The sequence below is a fragment of the Bufo gargarizans genome, chromosome 2, assembly GCF_014858855.1.
Source record: "Bufo gargarizans isolate SCDJY-AF-19 chromosome 2, ASM1485885v1, whole genome shotgun sequence".
NCBI lineage: Eukaryota > Metazoa > Chordata > Amphibia > Anura > Bufonidae > Bufo > Bufo gargarizans.
Genome location: NC_058081.1, coordinates 644,703,149 through 644,717,572, shown reverse-complemented (window position 1 = coordinate 644,717,572; position 14,424 = coordinate 644,703,149). Strand labels below are relative to the sequence as shown.

General features: G+C 43.6%; 1 protein-coding gene across 1 annotated transcript in view; it reads right to left on the bottom strand.

The window, feature by feature from the left end:
- Positions 1-12,469, bottom strand: part of LOC122926885 (leucine-rich repeat-containing protein 38-like) — a 55,748-nt gene extending 43,279 nt beyond the window's left edge. Inside the window, exon 1 of the mRNA XM_044278401.1 lies at positions 11,842-12,469. Within this exon, the coding sequence (XP_044134336.1) occupies positions 11,842-12,469 (628 nt within the window). The remainder of the gene's footprint in view (positions 1-11,841) is intronic.
- Between the last annotated feature and the right edge of the window lie 1,955 nt (positions 12,470-14,424).

Below are 14,424 nucleotides of genomic sequence, written 5' to 3'. Positions count from 1 at the left end.
TGATGATGAGGATGAGACACAGTTGTGTGAGGTTCTTGTTAGGTCAACAAGTCAGGAGGATGCCCAGAGTGAGAAAGTGGAGGAGGAGGTGGTGGATGATGAAATCACTAACCCAAACTGGGAAGGTGGAAAGCTGAGTGAGGACAGCAATACAAAGGGGTAGGGATCTGCAGCACCGCAACAGGCTGGAAGGGGCAGTGGGGTGGCAAAAGGGAGAAGGCGGCCCACACCAAACAGGCCCACAACTGTTCCCCAGGGCACCCCCCTTGCGGCAATCTCCCTTGCCAAGGGGTAGGTGTTCCGCAGTCTGGCGCTTTTTTGAGGAAAGTGCGGACAATAAAAGAATTGTCATTTGCAACCTGTGCCGTACCAAAATAAGCAGGGGCGTGAACACTAGCAACTTCAACACCACCAGCATGATCCGCCAGCATAGCATCAAAGCACCCTAATAGGTAGGCCGAACACCTGGGTCCACAATCAGTGTCTGCGGGTCACACCACTGCCTCCTTTTTCCCTGTGTTACATGCTGGCCAATCCCCTGTCCAAGACGCAGGCCCAGATGCCACCCGCCCTGCACCTGGACCTTTGCAAGCACCCTCAGCTAACACATCCACTTCTTTGTTCCAGCACAGCGTACAGATGTCCATACCCTAGGCCTTTGAACGAAAGCACAAATACCCAGCCACCCACCCACAGGCTATAGTACTAAATGCGCACCTTTCCAAATTTCTGGCCCTGGAAATGTTTCCATTTAGGCTTGTGGACACTAAGACTTTCCACAGCCTGATGGCGGCAGCCTGATGGCGGCAGCCTGATGGCGGCAGCCTGATGGCGGCAGCCATCCCTCATTTCTCAGTCCCCAACCGCCACTATTTTTCCCGGTGTGCCTTCCCCGACTTACACCAGCATGTATCCCATAACATCACCCGTGCCCTGACCAACACAGTTATTGGGAAGTGCTTTTGGCTAGGAACGCTACATTTCCCTGACTGCACACTGAGTGAAAGTTGTGGAGGCCGGGAGCTAGTCGTAACCTGGGATGGCACAGGTGCTACCGACGCCAAGGATTGAGGGCCCTACTTCCATCAGGATTTCTGCCAACACCTACATTAGTGGCTGCAACCCCCCCTTCTCTTCCTCCACCTCCTCCTCAACTTCCACCTCTGAATTCTCATCTTGCAGCACCAGTCAGGCATCAGTCAGTAGCTGGAAGCAGTGTAGCACTGCAGTGGGGAAGAAGCAACAGGCCGAGCTGAAACTAATATGTTTAGGTGACAAACAGAACACTGCCGCAGAGCTGTGTCTTATAATAGCCGTAACTTGGTGGCGGCTTTGGAGCTCGGCAAGCTCACACACATCATACCTAGCCCACGTGTTCAACTTAGTGGTTTAGCGGTTTCTCAAAACCTACCCCAATTTGCCTGAGCTACTGGTGAAGGTGCGCCGCTTGTGTGCCCATTTCCAAAAGTCATCTACAGATGCTGCCGGTCTGGCAACGCTGCAGCAGCGGCATACCAGCTGCAACATGGTCGTTGCCTTTCCAGTCAGCTTTCGCTCTTCACAAGCGACGAGTGGGCATGGATGCCTCACCTCTGTGAGGTTTTACGCAACTTTGAGAGTCATCCTCCTGATGAGGATAGCAAAGTCTTGTCTGTTGGGACTCTGGCACACATGGCTGACTTTATGTTATGCTGCCTTTCCCATGACCCTTGCGTTATACACATTATGGCCAACACTGATTACTGGTTGTTCACCCTTCTCGACCCCGCTATAAAAAGAACTTCTCATCTCTCATTCCTGTGGTGGAGAGGACAAGCAAAATGGTGCATTATCAGAAGGTCCTTGTGGAAAAATTGCTCCATAAATTTCCAGCTGACAACGCTGGAGAGTACGTAGTTCCTTGGGCAACCGAGGAGGGGAGACAAAAGGGAATACACATCAGTTCCAACAGAGGCAAAGCAACACTCTCCAAGGCCTGGGACAGATTCATGACACCGCCAGCACACTCACCCTGATGCGCGGCCTACTGTCACAAGGAGGGAATAGATTTGGAAGATGGTGAACCAGTATATAGCATCTGTGCCTTACAACTATTGGGTGTCCAAGCTGGACACGTGGCACAAACTGGCGCGCTACGCCTTTGAGTTGCTGGCCTGCCCTGCCACCAGCGTTTTGTCAGAACGGGTATTTAGTGCTGCTGGGGGCATAACAACTGATAAGCGCATCTGCTTGTCAACTGAAAATGCTGACAGGTTGACTCTTAACAAAATGAACAAGGTCTGGATTGCTCCTGACTTCTCTACTCCGCCAGAGGAAAGCGGCTCAACATAAAGGCACTTTAAATGTGGCTTTTATGGTGTATTGAATAGACTGTATTCCCATGCACCCCTTCCACCACAAAAAACGGTATATGGTTCAATCTTCCTTTTCTCGTCCTCCTCCTCTTCCATCATATCAACATGCTTATTAGGCTGCCCTCGTTCCTAATGTTTTAGATGGTCAGATCAGCAGCAGGCCCTCGCCCCTAATGTTTTATATGGTCAGATAAGCAGCAGGCACTCGCCCTAATGTTTTAGAGGGTCAGATCAGCAAGCAGACACTCACCCCTAATGTTTTAGATGGTCAGATCAGCAGCAGACCCTCGCCCCTAATGTTTTTGAGGGTCACCAGCAGGCCATCAATCATAATTTTTCAAGGGTGTGTAGGATGCCCTCCTTTATGTGTAATAAAGGGTGTATTAGAGTGCGGTTCCTTGTAATTTTTGGCAAAACTTTCACTTAGTGCATAGGCTTTATGAGTGTAGGAGTCCTACTACCTGAACAATTGTACCACAATATGAATGAGGCCCTCCTTTATGTGATATACAGGTTGTATCGGAGTGCCTCTTCCTTGTAATTTTGGCAGCACTTGCACTTTATATACAAGTAAATATACAGCAAAGAATGTTTCCTAACAACTTTTCCTCTAAAATTGATTTTATCTTCGGTTTTGTGCGTATTATTGTCAGTCTGTAAAAGTGGCGTAATACTCGGACAACATCTTTCCCAGCAGTGACCTGGGAGTCCAAGATGCATCCAGACATCCACCCCATGCTGTTCCTGAAATATTTCAGTGGTGTTTCCATCAATTTCTGACCTGTGAACCAGACACCCTCCTCTCTTCAGAGCAGGGGGTGCCTGGTTTAATGCTCTGGTTCTCCCATTGACTTCCATTGTGCTCTGGTGCTCGGTAGAGCACCCGAGCATCCCAAAGTGTTCTACTCGAGCACCAGAGCACTTTTGTGCTCGATCAACACTAAAAGTCAGATAAACAGAGCTCCTCTATGCAGATGTATTAAAGGGGTTGTGCAGGCCATACATAATGATGACCTATCATAAGGATAGGTCAACAATATCTGACAACAATATCAGACAACTGATCAGCGGGGGTGCCAGGTGTCGGATATCTGCCGATCAGATATTGATGACATCAATATGTATGGTTTGCAGAACTTTTTGAAGAAATAATTAGTACAGAATTTTGAACATAATAATGGAATGGTGAACATTAAGGCTACATTCACATGTGTCAAGCTTAACTAATGCAAATCCAACACATATTTTGCTACAAGATCTATGGCAGAAATGTGAGGCTTGCAGAGGAGCTCTGCGCAAGGATTATCCTCATCTAATGGGGATAATCCTTAGGGTTTCCATCTGAAACAGGCAGTGTGCTACTTCATTGTCATGGGGGATTTTTTTTTTTTGTGAGGGCACAAAAAATTTGCCCAGAAAATTTCTGTGGCATAAGAGGATTATGGAAAACCCAATCATGTATGGGATATGGATTGTTGTCAGATTTCACGCCCCAAAATCTGATCAATAAAATTGATACTGGTGTTGAGTGAGTCATTATGTCATACTCACGACTCATAAAAAGACATGCAGATGTTTCATCTATTTCATACAAAATCTCTAGTGAAATGACTTAATTCCAATTTGTAAAGCACAAGCTCAAGCTCATCTCCCCTGTCACGCAACGCATGAGTAAGGGGCAAGAGTCCCCCGAAGCACTGCATGGTGGGGGAGGAGGCCAAGAAGATGTTGGGCTCAATTTCCATCACCAGCTGGAGGATGGAGTTCCTTGTGTGGACCTTGTGGCTGTACAGTATTTTGGATGTGTTCTGCCTGCAAATCTGACTCCAAACGTGCATTGAGAGGTCAGCTCTTCAGCATGAAAGGGGTGCATAGCCAGTTATAAAGGGCTGTAAATGGGGGTGTGGTCAGTTATAAAGAGGCATGGCTAGGCACTGCAAGCTGGGACCTCCCGGAGAACAATCTAGAGGGGTTCTTCAGGATAGGTCAACAATATCAGATGGGCGGGGGTCTTACTCTCGGCATTCCCAGCCGGTCAGCTGTTTGATTCACGTGAAGGGGGCAAGCAGTTGTTACATTGGACCACAGCCACAAGCTAGACAGCATGCAGTTAAATAGCACCTGTTAACATGATCAACCCTATTAAACCAGGCCTACTGCCTGGTAAGGTTGATCATGCTGATTAAAACGATATCTAATTTTTAGCTTGTAGCTTGATATCATTACTATTACATTTATGCAAATTAGTTAGTTGGAGAACCAAGGGGCTGGCTGTAGCGCTAGGAGCACGATTACAGCTATACCCCGGCGCTTAGTACCCTACCCCCTCCTGGTTGATTGACAGGGCAAGACATCTAACCTTACCCAGTCTTTTGGTGCCTACGCCGTATCTTACAAACTTGGCACTTGTCCTCTAGATCTGCAGCTGCTTGCCAAGTAGCACAGATTCACAGTGTGCAGGTACCGGTGATATCATTCCACCCAGAAGCGTTCTTTCTCTGAAGCCACCAGTGCCTCCACTTCCAGGTGGAATGCCTGGTTTAATAGGGTTGATCATAATGACAGGTGCTCGGTGAAATTGATGACCTATCCTGAGGATAGGTCATCAAACACAAGCCCTTTAAGTTGGCAGGTATGGTTGAAGGGATATTCTCATTTTAGATATTTATAGCATATACACAGGATAGTCTCATCTCTGGACCCTGTACTTATCTCCAAAACAGGGCTCCCTGATTCCCCCATCCTTCCAGGGGCCACAACCACTCTGAATGGAGAAGAGGTTGTGCATGTACAGCTCTTTCCATTAACTTCTATGGGAGTTCTAATAATGGCCAAGCACACTTGAGCGCTGACCACTATAAAGATATATATTATATTGGCATAGGAATCGCCACAGAATATTGGACCTATTTAGAAAAAAAACTAAATAAAGGTCGACAGGTATTTTCTTTAAAGGGAATGTGGCAATTTGCATTTATCTTTTTTGTCACTATCTATATTTTAAAAAGTGATACTAAAATCATGCAAATTTTCACACTGACCACTAGGCCTAAAATATGTTACGACTTCCTGTTCTTTGAGAGCAGCTACATGCGCCATTGACACAGTAGACAGGAGGGGACCTCATTAAGGTCTGTGGGAGATTTTTCTAGGCACACTCTGTGACCTGTACAGAGGTCAGGAGGAAGTAGAGCTATTGTGAATGTTGGATCCTGTGTTATCTATACACAGGTGTTATCTGTTATTGTAATCCTGCCTGTGATGATGATGTGATGACTGCTGAAACGTTACCTATACAGAACAGAAAATCACATAATATTATTAGGCCTAGTGGCCTAATATATTGTTAGTGACATGGAAAACTAAAACACAAATTGCCAAAAATTCTAAAATGATATGTTTAACAGAATAATATGATTTAAACAAATAGGCCATTTTCTGATAACACATTCCCTTTAAGTAACAGAACAGTAAAAATACTAAATCCTGTGAATGCAGGCAATTAAAGGAAGCAATTAGCACAGCTTTAATGACTATGTCCAGTGTGTCAGTGAATAGCCATCAATCACCGGGGCTGTGTGAGGGTTGGTGAGCTGACATCGGGATTTGGGATTTATACAGCCTGTTACTATTGGGCATTGAATCTTAGGAGCTTCTTGCAAATATAGTAATTGGATAATATAATTGGGATCCATATACAAAGCCGGCAGTTATTTAAAGGCGAAATAGAGCGTTGTGAAAATAATGATTTTCTGTCTCACAGCCCTTGGATTTTCTGATTTATATATCTATGGCTTGGACAGATGGCTACAAGCACAAAAGTAATTATCAGACAGTTGTTAGCAGATTTTAGACAGCCAGCTGCAAAAGTGGAAAATCTGCACTTACGGTATATAGGTAGCAAAGCCGAATTTGTAATTGAGCTGTTTTCTGTCTGCACTGTGATATCGCACTAAAGAGGTTGTCCAACGTTATTATTTTTTTGTATATAGGACTGACAGTGGGTTAAAAATAAAAGCTGCCATGCATACCCTCACCAATCCCTGGCCTTTGCCATTACCATGTTGTTTTGGTTCCGACAGATCTCCGTTTCCTCATCCTGGCTTGGCACGCAGGAAATGCTAAGGAAGGCCTTCTCAGCCAATCATTGCTTGACTGAGCAGGAATCTACTGGCTTTCCTGTGTGTCAAGCCCAAAGCAAAGCAGCGGTGGGAGGATCGGTGAGGGCCAGTATGTTTCAGTTTTAATCCACTGTGAGCAATATATTAAAAAACAATGAATACTGCTGGACAACCCCTTTAAGGTTTACAAGCAGCCCTTTAGAAAACTAATGATAACACATTGCAATATCACAAGTTTTGTCAAGTGATAAACTTAGCTCTTCTGTATCCACAGACAGCACAAAGAGTTAAGTACTCTGGGTAGTTTATGACTAGTGTTGGGCGCCAATACTCGAATAGCAAATATAAAGTGCGAATATTGCAGACTTCTTAAATATTTAGAATATAGTGATATATATTCGTAATTTTGAATATTCTTAATTTTTATAGTTAGTTAGTTTATATATATAATACAGATAGTTAGTGGGAGATAGTCAGTGTAGGTTATATCCTGATATAGTGTAGCTGATAGGTTCTGCTGTCCATACATACATGCTACATACATACATACATACATACATACATAATGCTGTGATGTGACAAGTTCACAACAATACTTAGTACACCAATCACTAATAAGTAGTCATACCTGTAAAAATGTGAAGTTGCACGTAGTGCTCCAAAATATTCGCATCATTAGTGCCGATTTCGCAATTGCGTATATATTGGAGCACTCTATCTGCATATAAAGCTATTGTAATTCTCGTGCCAACCATTTTCCCCAGTCTCAGGAAACTTCTAGCAGCTTGAAAAATGTAGCTATAGTGACCCACGCGCGTATTTCGTGCGCATTACGCAAATATTGCAGATTTTTCGCGATCAAGAAAATAATCTCGAATTTGTGAATTTGCGAATATATGACGAATATTCTACCAAATATTCGCAAAATATTGTGAATTAGAATATTGCCCCTGCCGCTCATCACTATTTATGACGTACTCATCCTATGGAGTTATCAGTAATGCCTTCACTACCCTTGATTACCAGGGATGCTGTTATTAATGCCTTTACTACCTAGACCACCAGGGATGTTGGCATAAACTCTTTCAATGCCCTGAACCAGACAAAATAATTTATCACCGCCCTATATCTATATATTATTAGCAGCAATAGTCAGTACTAACTAGGAAATAATTGATGTTAACCGCTAAGCTAAGCCATCTAAGTATCCAGGTGGCATATTGATGTTGTATGCACCACATGTGTACTCCCTCCTAATGTGTACTCCCTCTCTGGTCTGAAGAAGGTGAGGTCTAAAATAGAATTAAGCTGGTCATACATTTAAGATAGCTGTTGGCCAAAAGCTATCTCTCCCGCTGGCGGCTTATCTCCTCAAGAACAAAAGGATCAGGCAGGTTGTAATCCGAAAAAGTAGGCTCTCATAAACATTAGATGGTCATCCAATACCACCAACTGCCATTAATCTAGGATTTCATGCACATAGCCATGTACATATGTTGGTCCTCAAACAATGGATCAGAAAAACGGATCTATGCGCATTCCACATTTTTCTGACTCTCATTAATAGAGGGGACTATTCTTATCCGCGAATCGGACCAGAATAGGAAATGTTCTTTACTTTGTGGAGTGGCTACACGGATCCGACCCCAATACGGATGTGTGCATGACCTCGTAGAAGTGAATGAGCCATTGTGCTATCTGCAAAAAAATACAGATTGCGCGTAGATTATAAATATGGTTGTGTGCATGAAACGTAATGTGCTTTAGTCTTTTCTTAGTTTCAGCAAGTCAATTTTTTCATAGGGAATTCATGTTGATATAAACCTCCATTCACAATAATGTGCGAGCCACAGACCAGCTGACATTCCTATAAAGATGTTCCTAGCATGTATATGTGTCTTTGTCTAGCGTAGGCTATAGTGTGAGCCACAGTCTGAAATCATATCATTGCACATACCATAGTATGTGAGTACTGTTGCTACCTATAATATCTATCACTGTCTTTTGCATTTGTCTTCAACCAGGGGCTCTCCAGCTGTAATGCAACTACGACTCAGGCCATGGGAGTTGTAGTTTTCCGCTGGAGAGTCTGGAGAGTCAGCTGATTGAGGGTAATAATTGATAGTAACATAATAGAATACATCTTATATGCAACCATTTCTCATTGCATTGACCGTACCCTGGAGAAAAGGTTGTGTATAAGATGATTTTTTTTTTTAAAGACATGCAATTTTTAATTATTTCCGACAACCCCTTTAAGAGGCCTTGGAACAGGACTGAGAATATTAGCCTTACCAAGAGCCTTCTCTAAAAAGTACCCATATAAAGAGACCCATATGCAGACAGATATTTCTAGGTTCTTGGTTGGCTAGGTGAGAGGCCTTTAATGTACAGTAGGTCTGAGAGTGACCTGTTACCCCTCGTGGAGACAGCCAGGACAGGCATACAAAGTCAAACAGGCCAGGCAGTGCTACCTGGGAAAAATAGTATGCAGATTAGCTCTCTTCCAAGAGAAAGAAGCTAACTCTGTAGTGAAGTTGGCTACCGTATAGTCAATGTTTGAACCTTTAACAGGCCTTGCAAAATAAGAGGGTTACGCATATTGATCTCAACACTCCTATAAGGGTCCACTATTTGAGGAGTCCTCCTTTAATTGTAAATTTGTTTTTAATGTCAGAATGAGAGGAAATGTCTTGGGTCAGAAAATCTATTTCTACAGGGCTTGCTATGGCCTTTGAAAGTGCCGAAACAATCAAAGATTGATGCCCTCTCCTGATGGAGAACCTCTTTTAAAGGCCATTTTGGGCTATTCCTATCTTATAGGAATGGCCCCTGCTTGGGATTCCCCATTGTTAAGATGTGCAGCATAAATTCCATTTAAATCAACTAATGGAGCTGCTTAAAGCTCCCTTGGTCTTTTATTAGTGATCCTCCTAAGATCAGTTGAACACATAATAAAAAAGATTTGCTGAAGTTCTCAGTGGTCTTCTTCTTACACCCGGGGTAGAGTAGCTAATGTGGGCTCAAGTTTTATAATAGTATATTCAATAGAAAGTTTGTAATAAAGATATGACACATATGCTAGTGAAGGTTATAGATACAGCTCAGTGTCCCTGAGATAATATGGGTTTCCAAGAAACTTTGCTGATGAGTAGAAACATCTAATCACACTGTACTTAGCATCATATCTCCATTACAAAATTTTCACTGAGCTAGCTCAGTAGTTCTTTTATTTATGGGATACAAATATTTGTTAACCACAAGGTCATCATATTTGAAGATAATCACATTAAATAATTGACTCTATCAATAATCCAGCTAGCTGTTGAGTAGCCAAAGTCCTCCAGAACCAGGAGTCTACAGTGAATGGATAAGGTAAGACTCTAGAGAAAGTGTACCATGACTATTGTATATAATATTGTATATAATTTGTATGTTCAAGCAAAAGGTGGCCAAAGATGGTGACCTTAGGTAAAAGTTATGGCACAGCAATGTGTAAATCTATTTTAAATTGACAACAGGAAGATAGTGTACATACTGATCGACCTTAGTACTTCATCTATCATAGCAACACATAGTCCTTTTTTCAAGCTACTTTCAAAGTACAAGGACATCTACAGAACCCATGTGACAAGCAATTTGTGTGCTACGTGTCTTTATAATGTAAATGAAGCACCCAGAGATGTTTTAGGATTCTAACAATGGAATAAAACAGCAGTGATTAGAATTTTAATTCACCCATCTATGTGTAATGAAAAAAACAACCATCACGCCTCCTCTGTTGGATTCTACCCTGCAACACTTATACTACAGATAAGTGGCAAGGCTCAAAGGGAAGTTACTATCCGTATTGAAAGTTTTCTAAGGAGATGTTTTGTCACAATAGTTTTTAAGGTAAAGGGCATATATGAAAAAAGAGTGACTTTTAAAATTACCTTTATTAAATATTTAAGTGGGTATAGTTATGTATATACCGACAGTGAAAAGACTACACTTACTGAGGTTACTCAGTGGGGAAGTAGTGACCCCCAAAACGAAAGACACACATAGTGACCGGGTAAACACTTAATTAGATGGGTACGGGGAGATAATTCTAACCCGATAAATTACAGGGTTAGAAACAGGAACCAGCTACCCCTAGAAGCCCTAGAGGTCTGCTGTGCCCAGGGCGGCCCCCTGATGGTGGAGGTTCCCTGTCCCCGAACCTAGTGCTATCCGGTCCCTAAAAATCCCTACATAATAAATGCTCCAGGATGATATGGTAAAGAATAAATGGTGCCCTTTATGGATAAATGTCACTCTTATTCTCTTAAACCAAAACAGATAATCACTAATAATCCCCGACGCGTTTCGCCTAATATTTATCAGGTTCATCAGGGGGTAACATAATAGATGGATACTGTGTGATACAATTTGTGGTACTTAGCTTTGCGACCAGATATCAAAACCACGATACGTTTTTTGCCGGTCCCCAAGAGGAAGAAATAGACCTCTTTTGTCCCGCTCAAGGTGCAGGCGGGGGAGATGGGGGTTTGTCCAGACAAAAAAATCCGGCTTTGTAGGTCCAAAGGGTAGTTACCCTCTTACAAATATGGCATTACCTAGAGAGATGGTTCCTGTAGTCCAGCTCCTATGGCACGAACTATTTTGACCAGCAGAACAGGAGAGATTATTTTGCAGTATTTTTAGGATCAGTGATTTTATATTTACCTTTAAAGTGGGCTTTGTCTCATTATGCTTATAATCATGGTTGATTAGATCATAAAGTATTATAGGTGGGGGCTGACCTCTGTAACCCCCAGGATTACGAAGTACTTTCCCCATACTTCCCAGATTTGTGATTTATGAGACAAATTTCTGAGTTTTTCCCAACATTTGAGATTTACAAATTATTATCAAAGGTTAATTCAGTGGAGGCCTCAAGCAGTTCTGTAGAAGGGACTTTCCTGTGAAAACAGGGCCATGTCATTTTAGTAATACTAGTAGATGATCTAATACTCAACTAGCTACAACTATTATTACTGTATATTTCATTGCTTATATAATGCCAGTACATCCTGCAGTGCTGTAGAGAGGTCGTCATCATTCACATAGGTCCCTGTCTCCAAAGAAGCTCACAATCTATTTCCTCTAATTCAGACTCACATTAGGATGAATTTCATTGAAATCTAAGTCAGTATGTGTTGGTGCGTGAGAGATAATCCCCCAAAACACAAGGAGAACATACAAACTCTTTGTAAATGTTCTCCTTGGTTGGATTTGAACCCAGGACCCCAGTGCTACAAAACAACAGTGCTAACCACTGAGCAGCAGTGCCTTTCATGATGATGGTTTTTGCAAATGATGCAGATATTTTTTTCACCCACCTTTTTGCAGTTTATTAGAATTTTCATCAATCCAAAAAAAGAGGTTGGCAAATTCACAGTCACATACCCAGGGATTACCCTCTAAGCGGATAGTCCGAAGCGATGGCAAGGATTCTAGTACACTGACACTTAAACTTTGGAAGTTATTGTCATTCAGTTCCAAGACCTGAAGAGATTCCAAGTTCTCAAAGGCATCTTCATGCACCTCCGAAAGATTGTTGTTCCCCAGGCTTAACTTTATCAGCTTCCCTGCCGATTTAAAAATCCCAGCATCGAGCTGCGTCAGATTATTGTAACTTAAATCCAGAAACACCAACCTGGTAGAACTGCTGAAGGTGCCCTCTTCCAGAGAGGTCAAGGAGTTGTTCCTGAGATCCAGATAGACCAGATCCACGCAAAATAAAAACAGATCCGCCGGGATCGATTGTATGTGGTTGTTGGCTGCAAGCAGTTTCCTTATATCCAAGGGGAAGAGGTTGGGGAGTCTTGGAAGTCCTTGGTCCCTGCAATCTATTGTGTGATAGTCCAAACATATACAAACGGAAGGGCAAAGGAGACCTAGAGGTAAAATGAGCAAACAGCAGAAGCAAAAAAGAGGTGAAATACAGAAATGGAAGCATGGCAGCATTGTAAAGGATTTAAAGCAGAGAGTGGTACTAAGACAGAGACATGGTGCATAGCTGAGCAGCAATGCCTGGTACTTGTGTGTGAGGGTATCCTAGAGATCACATATCATCATAGATCAGATAGCAGCAGACTTGGGGGAGGGGAAACAAACAGTGGGAATGTTCTATGCATGGAAAATGTATCTCCACTATTGTGAAAAGCAGCCTGAGTCTGTGCTTCGCTGCTGACCAGCTCCTCCTCACTAGCTTCTCCTCAGGTTCCAAGGATCCTTTTCTTCTCGTTACAAATCCACATTTGCTCGCATCATTTGATCACCTGTGGTGACATCCATGGTGACAGTGTGTTTTGTACAAAGCATTTAAAGTAGATAAGTAGAATAAAAAAAAATAATCACATTGAGATGACGTAAAAATTCATTACATGCGACTGATAACAAACCTGCTGCCCTCAAGGTTTACAAAGTGATCATTTATGATGGGTATGGAAAATTAATTAGATGTGATTATGATCATCACTATCATGGCATTTTAAGCCATTTTGTCTTTGCTCGTTTTTTGAGGACAGTAGTGCCCCAGGCACAGCGGCAGGGTTGGGATCCACAGGCCTAGCGCTCTTTTTGATGTGCAGTTTTGAAGTCCTGTCACCAGTAGGACACAAACATAACTTGCTGTTAGGCTACTTTCACACTAGCGTTCGATCGGATCCGTTCTGAACGGATCCGATCATAATAATGCAGACGGAGGCTCCGTTCAGGACGGATCCGTCTGCATTATTTTAGCATATAACAGCTAAGTGTGAAAATAGCCTCGTACGGATCCGTCCAGACTTTCAATGTAAAGTCAATGGGGGACGGATCCGCCTGAAGATTGAGCCATATTGTGGCATCTTCAAACGGATCCGTCCCCATTGACTTAGGCTACTTTCACACTAGCGTTCGGGTTTCCGTTCGTGAGCTCCGTTTGAAGGAGCTCACGAGCGGACCCGAACGCAGCCGTCCAGCCCTGATGCAGTCTGAATGGAGGCGGATCCGCTCAGACTGCATCAGTCTGGCGGCGTTCAGCCTCCGCTCCGCTCGCCTCCGCACGGACAGGCGGACAGCTGAACGCTGCTTGCAGCGTTCGGGTGTCCGCCTGGCCGTTCGGAGGCGTGCGGATCCGTGCGGATCCGTCCAGACTTTCAATGTAAGTCAATGGGGACGGATCCGTTTGAAGATGCCACAATGTGGCTCAATCTTCAAGCGGATCCGTCCCCCATTGACTTTACATTGAAAGTCTGGACGGATCCGTCCCAGGCTATTTTCACACTTAGCTTTTTTTTGCTAATATAATGCAGACGGATCCGTTCTGAACGGAGCCTCCGTCTGCATTATTATGAGCGGATCCGTTCAGAACGGATCCGCCCGAACGCTAGTGTGAAAGTAGCCTTACATTGTAAGTCTGGACGGATCCGCACGCCTCCGCACGGCCAGGCGGACACCCGAACGCTGCAAGCAGCGTTCAGCTGTCCGCCTGTCCGTGCGGAGGCGAGCGGAGCGGAGGCTGAACGCCGCCAGACTGATGCAGTCTGAGCGGATCCGCTCCATTCAGACTGCATCAGGGCTGGACGGAAGCGTTCGGGTCCGCTCGTGAGCCCCTTCAAACGGAGCTCACGAGCGGACAGCCGAATACACTGACCGCATTTGCAGTGCTAGTGGTTCTACTAGTTCTACCATAATAATGTTTTCAGCATCTACTAAAAAAAGTTCAGCCTACTACTCAACTTTGCAAATTTAGCAACTCAACATAGCAAATTGTCTTGATTTAAAACCTCCATATGTGTACAGCTCTTGTTCAGGTTCGCGCGTCCCCATGGGTACAGACATCAAAGAAGCTCTATGCGGGAGTTTTATCAAACTGGTGCAAAGTAGAAGTGACTTAGTTGCCCATAGCAACCAATCAGATTCCACCTTACATTTTC